We start from the raw sequence: 9,954 nt of genomic DNA on the forward strand, positions 1-9,954 counted from the left end.
CAGAGGCTTCAACATCCAAGAGAAAGAGAGAGGAGAGGAGGAGAGGAGAGAGGGAGAAAGAGGAGAGAGGGAGAGGAGAGAGGGAGAGAGAGGAGAGAGGGAGAGGAGAGAAAGAGAGGAGAGAGGGAGAGAGAGGAGAGAGAGGAGAGATCAGACCAGAGGCAAAGAGAGGAGAGAAAGAAGAGAGAGAGGAGAGAGAGGAGAGAGAGGGAGAGGAGAGAAAGAGAGGAGAGAGGGAGAGAGGGAGAGAGAGGAGAGGAGAGAGGGAGAGAGAGGAGAGAAAGAGAGGAGAGAGGGAGAGAGGGAGAGAGAGGAGAGAAAGAGAGGAGAGAGGGAGAGAGAGGAGAGAAAGAGAGGAGAGAGGGAGAGAGGGGGAGAGAGGGGGAGAGAGGAGAGAAAGAGAGGAGAGAGGGAGAGAGAGGAGAGAAAGAGAGGAGAGAGAGTGAGAGAGAGGAGAGAAAGAGAGGAGAGAGAGGGAGAGAGAGGAGAGAGAGAAAAGAAAGAGAGGAGAGAAAGAGGAGAGAGAGGGAGAGAGAGGGAGAGAGAGGAGAGAAAGAGTGGAGAGAAAGGGAGGAGAGATGGAGAGAGGGAGAGAGAGGGAGAGAGAGGAAGAGGAGGAGGAGGAGATGAAGAAAGAAAGAGGAGAGGAAGAAGCAGGAGCAGAGGAGTGAGAGAAAGAAAGAAGAGGGTTTTAAAACACAAACGTTCACACCGTCTCATTTTTCAGAGGAAAAGCACAAAGTCATTTCTTAAATTACAGTTTCGTCTCCGTGGAGACGAGCAGAGGGCGGAGCTACAGCGTCGTTTTCTACAAACATGTAAATAAAACGTAAACACAAGAAGAAGAAGAACATTTTACATCAGACTGAGCTCAGACTGAGTGGAGCGCCACCATGTGGTTAAAAAGACTGAATGTGTGGAGGAGGAGGAGAGGAGGAGGAGAATGAGAGGAGGAGGAGAATGAGAGGAGGAGGAGAGGAGGAGCCACCATCTCATTCATGTGATAAAGGGATGTTTATAGTCTGGTCCTGGTTTAGTCCTGGTTTAGACCTGGTTTAGTCCTGGTTTAGTCCTGGTTTAGTCCTGGTTTAGTCCTGGTTCAGTCCTGGTTTAGTCCTGGTTCAGTCCTGGTTCAGTCCTGGTTTAGTCCTGGTTTAGTCCTGGTTCAGTCCTGGTTTAGTCCTGGTTCAGTCCTGGTTTAGTCCTGGTTTAGTCCTGGTTCAGTCCTGGTTTAGTCCTGGTTCAGTCCTGGTTTAGTCCTGGTTCAGTCCTGGTTTAGTCCTGGTTTAGTCCTGGTTCAGTCCTGGTTCAGTCTTGGTTCAGTCCTGGTTTAGTCCTGGTTTAGTCCTGGTTTAGTCCTGGTTTAGTCCTGGTTTAGTCCTGGTTCAGTTGAATAAATCAGACTCGTCTTTTCCTTTAGGCGTAAGTTTATTTTCTTTATTTTCTTTATTTTCTTTAAAGTGCATAACAATGACACAGAAACAGTAAGTCCCATAGAAACCACTGAGGAAATGTGGAGCAGGGTCACATGCATTTGACCCGGAGCCACAGACCACAGACCCGCTCACACATCCATGTTTAAATGTGGAGCAGGGTCACGTGCATTTGACCCGGAGCCACAGACCACAGACCCGCTCACAGCTCACACATCCATGTTTAAATGTGGAGCAGGGTCACGTGCATTTGACCCGGAGCCACAGACTCGCTCACACATGTTTGTATCAGTGTGAGGTCAGACCTGGTGTAATCGCACATGAACTCAGAGCTTTGACCTTATTGAGACTTTGCAGTAACATCGTCTGGGGTCGTGACGCTAACTGGAGGCACAGCTCTGTCTGACGCTAACTGGAGGCACAGCTCTGTCTGACGCTAACTGGAGGCACAGCTCTGTCTGCAGCTCAGTCAGACTTCACTCTGGGCTGCGTTGAACAAATCTGACCACAAAGAGCTGAGCTGATTTGTGCTGTTAAAAAAGTCCCTCTCAAATAACATTACACTCACAGGCTAGCATTAGCATTAGCATTAGCATTAGCATTAGCCAACAGTTTTTCACCTTCTTGTGTAAAATGTTAAACAAACTGTGAGCTCAGACCTGAACATGAGCTGTTCAAATCTCTTTGTCTGTATTTGCTGATGTGTGCATTGTGTCACCATAGTAACCGCTGAACATTCCGCCCGTAGACATACATGCAGACCTCCCCCAGCCCAATGTCCCTGTAAAGTATCAATAGATGTTTTTAAAAAGCTTCTGTCTTAAAGTGCACGTGACAGGTTTTGTGTTGAATGTTTCAGTTTCACATCGAGAGGCAGAAAAAAAAAAAACGTCTGAAAATAAAAGTCACTGAAAAAAAAAACAGAGAGACGCCATTTTGTGACATGTGAACCTTCATTTAACTAAACAAAGGAGTAAATCTCATCACACAGGTCCTGTCCTTGTTTACTTTGTTTACATTATGTTTGTTTACATTATGTTTGTTTACTTTGTTTACACTGTTTGTTTACATTATGTCTGTTTATGTTATGGTTGTTTACATTGTTTATGTTTGTTTACATTATGTTTGTTTACACTACGTTGTTTACATTATGTTTGTTTATGTTATGGTTGTTTACATTGTTTACTTTGTTTACACTATGGTTATTTACATTATGTTTGTTTACACTGTTTGTTTACACTATGTTTGTTTACATTATGTTTGTTTACATTATGTTTGTTTACGTTATGTTTGTTTATGTTATGGTTGTTTACACTTTTTGTTTACATTATGTTTCTTTACGTTATGGTTGTTTACATTGTTTATGTTTGTTTACATTATGTTTATTATGTTTGTTTACACTTTTTGTTTACATTATGTTTGTTTATGTTATGTTTGTTTATGTTATGGTTGTTTACATTGTTTATGTTTGTTTACACTGTTTGTTTACACTATGTTTGTTTACATTATGGTTGTTTATATTGTTTGTTTACATTATGGTTGCTAGGTAACAGTTCTTAAATGACCTCGGCGTCACATTTGCTGCTCGTGTCCAACAGGAAGTGACTTCATAAACTTAACAGAATAAAATAAATAAATAAAGTTTTTGTTTTTTTTTAAATAACAGTTTGAACCTGTCAGATGCACTTTAAAGCTGCACTACAGGACTTTTCTGGTTCAGCGTCTGTCACCTGCTCGTCGGTTTTACTTTGTTGTTACTTTTTTATTCCGGGTGACGCGGTGACATCTCCACGGAAACAAACGGGGGGAGTCTCTTCACCAGAAAAGTTCCGTAGTGCAGCTTTACGAAGGCTGTTGGTTTGATTCCCACGGGTTTGCTCCGCGTTCGCCCGGAGCTGCACGATTAATCGCGATCGAATTGAAAACCACAAAGGCTCATACAAACATGTCCCCCGTGCGTCAGATGCCCTCCCAAAGAGTCAGATGCCCCGCCCCACTTTTCAAACATAAAACACAAATCTAATCACAATTTCAAGACTTTTTTTCCCCCCAAATTAATTGTGCAGCCCAAATTTAAACCCAGCCACAGAAACGTGACCCTGTCCAGAGGGTTTGGCTCCTCCCACTTTGTGCGTTACATCATTTACATGGTGATTTTAAACATTATAAACAGTTGCATCAGAGGAGGGTTGTGAGTTCGATTCCCGGTGCTGTTTTTACAATGTGGTAAGTGTCTTTGACTCATAGCTCCGCCCCTTCACTCCTCAGTGCACCAGCAGATACAGTCCATGCGCCCTCTGCTGGATTATGACACACGTTTCATGCCAACTGAAGCTTTGAGTGTTTTTAAAAACGCTGGAATGATTCAGGGCGGAGCTTAAAGACGAGGTTTTATGTAAAATCCTTTGTTTTTTTAATCTTTCTCTCGTGTTCTGACGCCATGTTTGAGTCATCTAGAGATCTCTCCGGAGGCATATTCAATCCATGCTTACGGTTAGCTGTACCAGTCTGTACGAGGCTCCGCCCACAAGTCTACATCACCCACACGTCAATCCTCCATAAAAAACAATCCTCCAAAAACATGACAAAACTGTGCACTACGACTTCACAAACCTGGTGTGATGTGCAGTAGTTTCATTAGTGCGACGCAGCTGATTGTGTTGTGATTGTGCTCTGAAGGGGGAGGGGCTTAGCACAGAGAGCAAAGGGACGTCCTTTTGCACACGTCACACCAGGTTTGTGAAGTCGTAGTGTGCAGTTTTGTGTCGTGTTTTTGTAGATTTATAGAGTTGTCGTGTGGAGCGTGGGTGATGTAGGCTTGTGGGCGGAGCCTCGTACAGACTCGTACCGCTAACTGTAAGGAGCGTTTGAATATGGCCCGGGACAGATCTCTAGATGACTCAAACATGAATGACATAAAACCTGGTCAGACGTGTTTTTGACGAGGGAACGATGTTAGAACATGAGAGAAAGATAAAAGGTTCATTTTGCAGAACACCTCCCCTTTAAACTGATCAGGACCCGCCCCTTTAATCACCTGTGGAGTTTATGGCACCTAATAAAAGTCTGTGAAATGTAAATCTAGTTTAAAGTCCGTGCTGCGTTTGAGGTCCTCGCGTTAACATATTTAAAGTACACGTGTGTTTATCAGAGGGTTTAAAATGTGCACTTCTGTGAAATGAATCCAGACGTGAAAATATAAAACATAAATAAATCTCGTCGCTTAGCAACAGGTCCAAACTATGACGACTCCCTTTATGTTCTGAGCGTTTATGGCACGACATGAATCTGACATGGAAACGTAGGCTCATGCTGCGGCCCGGGGCGGCCCAGGGGCTGCGGCCCGGGCGGCCTGGGGGGGCCCGGGATCCGTGTTTTAGAGGTCCATGTTTGGAGGTCTGGTCCATGTTTGGTGGGCCAGTCCGTGTTTGGAGGTCCGTGTGTCGTGGTCCGGCCCGTGTGTCGTGGTCCGGCCCGTGCTGCGTTCAGGGCCTGTCCTGTGTCGTATTTATACATGTTGTGTGTGTTCCAGTCCGTCCTGGGTCTGTGGTCAGTTCCGTGTTTCGCTGTGACCAGCTCAGTGCGTGTGTGTGTCGTGTGTGTGTGTCGTGTGTCTGTGTCGTGTGTGTGTCGTGTGTTTATGTCGTGTGTCTGTGTCATGTGTTTGTGTCGTGTGTCTGTGTCGTGTGTTTGTGTTGTATGTTTGCGTGTTGTTTGTTCACATGACGCTGCTCTTGCTCTTTAATTTGTTGGTGCACGTGTTCATGTTGTGTGATTGTGTGTTGTTTGCGTGTTGTTAGCGTGTTGTTTGCGTGTTGTTTGCATGTTGTTTGCGTGTTCTTTGCGTGTTGTTTCCGGTCCGTCCCGTGCTTGCCGTCCCTCTCACATGACGCTGCACTTGCCCTTCAGTTTGTCGGCGCGCGTCTGTTTGCCGCCGCGTTTGCCGTCGATGCTCAGACTCATGTCGCGCTTCTTCTCGAGCGACAGCAGCTCCTGAAACAGTTCGGTGACGTTGTGGTTGGTTTTGGCCGACGTTTCCATGAAGGCGCATTTCCACAGTTTGGCCTGAGCCTCGCCCTGATTCTGCTCCACCTCACGCTGAGAAATCTCATCACTTTTGTTCCCCACCAGCATAATCGGAATGGACTCCACACTGCCTTTGATCGACACGATCTGAGGAGAACAAGAGAGTCAAGAGGGGCTAAAGGGGCGGGGCCTGAGGACTGAAGGGGCGGAGTCTGAGGACTAAAGGGGCGGGGTCTGAGGACTCAAGGGGTGGGGTCTGAGGACTAAAGGGGTGGGGTCTGTGGACTAAAGGGGCGGGGTCTGAGGAGAAAAAGAGAGTCAAAGAGGGGCTAAAGGGGCGGAGTCTGAGGACTCAAGGGGCGGAGTCTGAGGACTGAAGGGGTGGAGTCTGAGGACTCAAGGGGCGGGGCCTGAGGACTAAAGGGGCGGAGTCTGAGGACTCAAGGGGCGGGGCCTGAGGACTCAAGGGGTGGAGTCTGAGGACTGAAGGGGCGGGGTCTGAGGACTGAAGGGGCGGAGTCTGACGACCAAAGGGGCGGGGTCTGGAGGACTCAAGGGGCGGGGCCTGAGGACTCAAGGGGTGGAGTCTGAGGACTGAAGGGGCGGGGTCTGAGGACTGAAGGGGCGGGGTCTGGGGACTAAAGGGGTGGGGTCTGACGACCAAAGGGGCGGGGTCTGGAGGACTAAAGGGGCGGGGTCTTAGGACTAAAGGGGCGGGGTCTGGGGACTAAAGGGGTATCCACTCTTCAAACTCCACCCCTGCAGCCAGGTGTTTTTAGTCAGAAAAACCTGGCTGTAATCAGGGCAGTCCTGTGTGATGTCACGTAGTACGTTCAGATTTAGACATTTCTGAGCAGAAAGTCACAGATTTACCAAACACATGCACAGAAACAAAAAGACGCACGGATTTAGTGTTAAAACCCCAGACTACCACATGTTGTTTCATTGTTTTTGTCTGAAACATTAAAGTGAAAGTGAAACCTGGCAGCGCCCCCTTGTGTTCAGACGTGTTTTACCTGCTGGTAAATGGGCTTCAGCTCCTCCAGGGACTGGCGGCTCGTGATGGAGTAAACCAGGACGAAGGCGTGGCCTTTGGAGATGGACAGACGCTGCATCGCCGGGAACTGGTGACTCCCCGTAGTGTCTGTGATCTGAAGAGTGCACACACTCTTATCACAACTGATCACCTGCAAGGACAGAGAGTGAGACTGAGCACCTGCAAGGACAGAGAGTGAGACTGAGCACCTGCAAGGACAGAGAGTGAGACTGAGCACCTGCAAGGACAGAGAGTGAGACTGAGCACCTGCAAGACCAGAGAGTGGGACTGAGCACCTGCAAGACCAGAGAGTGAGACTGAGCACCTGCAAGGACAGAGAGTGAGACTGAGCACCTGCAAGGACAGAGAGTGAGACTGAACACCTGCAAGACCAGAGAGTGAGACTGAGCACCTGCACTGACAGAGAGTGAGACTGAGCACCTGCAAGGACAGAGAGTGAGACTGAGCACCTGCAAGGACAGAGAGTGAGACTGAGCACCTGCAAGACCAGAGAGTGAGACTGAGCACCTGCAAGACCAGAGAGTGAGACTGAGCACCTGCAAGGACAGAGAGTGAGACTGAGCACCTGCAAGGACAGAGAGTGAGACTGAGCACCTGCAAGACCAGAGAGTGAGACTGAGCACCTGCAAGGACAGAGTGAGACTGAGCACCTGCAAGGACAGAGAGTGAGACTGAGCACCTGCAAGACCAGAGAGTGAGACTGAGCACCTGCAAGGACAGAGAGTGAGACTGAGCACCTGCAAGACCAGAGAGTGAGACTGAGCACCTGCAAGGACAGAGAGTGAGACTGAGCACCTGCAAGACCAGAGAGTGAGACTGAGCACCTGCAAGGACAGAGAGTGAGACTGAGCACCTGCAAGGACAGAGAGTGAGACTGAGCACCTGCAAGGACAGAGAGTGAGACTGAGCACCTGCAAGACCAGAGAGTGAGACTGAGCACCTGCAAGACCAGAGAGTGAGACTGAGCACCTGCAAGACCAGAGAGTGAGACTGAGCACCTGCAAGGACAGAGAGTGAGACTGAGCACCTGCAAGACCAGAGAGTGAGACTGAGCACCTGCAAGGACAGAGAGTGAGACTGAGCACCTGCAAGACCAGAGAGTGAGACTGAGCACCTGCAAGACCAGAGAGTGAGACTGAGCACCTGCAAGACCAGAGAGTGAGACTGAGCACCTGCAAGGACAGAGAGTGAGACTGAGCACCTGCAAGACCAGAGAGTGAGACTGAGCACCTGCAAGGACAGAGAGTGAGACTGAACACCTGCAAGGACAGAGAGTGAGACTGAGCACCTGCAAGACCAGAGAGTGAGACTGAGCACCTGCAAGGACAGAGAGTGAGACTGAGCACCTGCAAGGACAGAGAGTGAGACTGAGCACCTGCAAGACCAGAGAGTGAGACTGAGCACCTGCAAGGACAGAGAGTGAGACTGAGACTGAGCACCTGCAAGGACAGAGAGTGAGACTGAACTGAGTGAGGACAGAGCAGAGGGGGAGAGCAGAGGGGGAGAGCAGAGCAGAGGGGGAGAGCAGAGGGGGAGAGCAGAGGGGGAGAGCAGAGTGCAGTACCATTACCTGTCTGTAGGTGTCCTCCACTGTGGGGATGTACGTGTCTCTGAAAGTTCCTTTGACGAAGCGCAGAACCAGAGAACTCTTCCCCACTCCCCCCGCCCCAAACACCACCACGCTGTAGTCATTACTCTGCTCGGGCATGCTGGGAAAACGAGTCCAGGGAGGCTCTGCTGGGGAACTCTGAGGAGAGAGAGAGAGAGGAGGAGGAGGGAGGAGAGAGAGAGAGGGGAGGAGGGAGGAGAGAGAGAGAGAGAGAAAACAAAAAGAGATTGAAGAAAGAAGTGGACAGAGAAGAACAAGGGGGAGAGGAGGAGGAGAGTCCTTAGTGTGGGTCACTTTTCCAGACGCTCAAAGTCTCTTCACAGTTTCCAGCGTTTTTGATTCACTCCACGACTGCCCTGGGGCAGACTGATGAGAGTGAGGCTGCCAATCTGCGCCATCAGTCCCCTCAAGACTCAAGACCAGGACTAAACCAGGACTGAACCAGGACTGAACCAGGACTGAACCAGGACTAAACCAGGACTGAATCAGGACTAAACCAGGACTGAATCAGGACTGTGGGGGACACGTTGGGATGTGGTTGCCGTGGAGACTGAGATGGGGAGCATCGCCGTGGAAACCGCCTCCTACACATCGCATCACTTCCTGTGTGGAGGCGGAGGACGAGGAAACACCAGAGACCGAAATAACTACAGACCCCGTGTAATCCTGGTTTAGTCCTGGTTTACTGCTATTTTAGACCTGGTTTAGACCCAGTTCAGCCTCAGTCTCATCCCTGGTCTAGTCCTGGTCTAGTCCTGGTCTAGTCCTGGTCTAGTCCCGGTCTAGTCCCGGTCTAGTCCTGGTCTAGTCCTGGTCTTGGCTCATGTCGTTGTTGCACCAGCTCAAACTGGATGTGGGTTTTCCTTTTGCGTCAGTCTCTGCGCAGACATTCCCCCACAGCCCCTCACCTCTCCCTCTCTCTTCTTTCCCTCTCTCTTCTTTCCCTCTCTCTTCTCTCCCTCTCTCTTTTCTCCCGCGCTCTTCCCTCTCTCTCTTTCCCTTCTCCTCCTTTCTTTTTCTCCCTCATCTCTCGTCCTCTTTCTCTTCATTCTCTTTCTATTGTGAGACGTGTGAAGGAGTGTGTGTCTCTGCAGCGTCACGACACTCACACACGCGCTCACACACACACACGCGCCCTCACACACACACGTGCTCGTGTCATAAGCTCTCTCTCCCTCTCTCCTTCTCCCTGCCTCTCTCTCCTTCTATCTCCTTCCATCTCCCTCTCTCTCCCTCTCTTTCTCCCTCCATTTCTCCCTCTCTCTTAATCTCTGCCTCTACCTCTCTCCCTCTTCTTCTTTCTCCCTCTATCTCCCTCTCTCTATCCCTTTTTCCCTCCCTCTCACTCTATCCCTCTCTCTCTCTCTCCCTCACTATCTTTCTCCCTCCCTCTTCCTCTCTCTCTTCCTCTCTGTCTCCCTCTCTATCCCTCTCTCTCCCCCTCCTTCTCTCTACCTCTCTCTTTCCCTCTCTCTCTTTCTCTCTCTCTTTCTCCTTCCCTCTCTCCCTCTGTCTCTCTCTCTTTCTTCCTCCCTCTCCCTGTCTCTTTTCCCTCCCTCTCTCTCTCCCTCCTTCTCCTCCCTCCCTCTCTTTCTCTCTCCCTCTCTTTTCCCTCCCCCCCTCTCTCTCTCCCTCTCTTTTTCCCTCCCTCTCCACCGTGCACGCGCTGTGGACCCCTCACTGGCACGCGCTCTCACGCAGACGCACGCGCTCTCCCGCAGACGCACGCGCGCGGGGCCGTTCTTTGAAGCTGGAGCTTCGAGCCGCGGGGCGTCCGAAGGAGTCAGGCCGAGGAAGACGCGCTGTTCCCGTGCGCGCGCGGAGCCGAG

General features: G+C 49.9%; 1 protein-coding gene across 1 annotated transcript in view; it reads right to left on the reverse strand.

Annotated features, from left to right (window-relative positions):
• Window positions 1-5,307: 5,307 nt before the first annotated feature.
• LOC117370432 (GTP-binding protein Di-Ras2-like) overlaps window positions 5,308-9,954 on the reverse strand; it is a 4,750-nt gene continuing 103 nt past the window's right edge. Inside the window, exons 2-4 of the mRNA XM_033965885.2 lie at window positions 8,087-8,263; window positions 6,476-6,646; window positions 5,308-5,606 (exon numbers count right to left, since the gene is read on the reverse strand). Coding sequence (XP_033821776.1) covers window positions 5,316-5,606; window positions 6,476-6,646; window positions 8,087-8,224 — 600 coding nt within the window. The 5' untranslated portion in view covers window positions 8,225-8,263 and the 3' untranslated portion in view covers window positions 5,308-5,315. The remainder of the gene's footprint in view (window positions 5,607-6,475; window positions 6,647-8,086; window positions 8,264-9,954) is intronic.

Source organism: Periophthalmus magnuspinnatus, chromosome 4, assembly GCF_009829125.3.
Source record: "Periophthalmus magnuspinnatus isolate fPerMag1 chromosome 4, fPerMag1.2.pri, whole genome shotgun sequence".
NCBI lineage: Eukaryota > Metazoa > Chordata > Actinopteri > Gobiiformes > Gobiidae > Periophthalmus > Periophthalmus magnuspinnatus.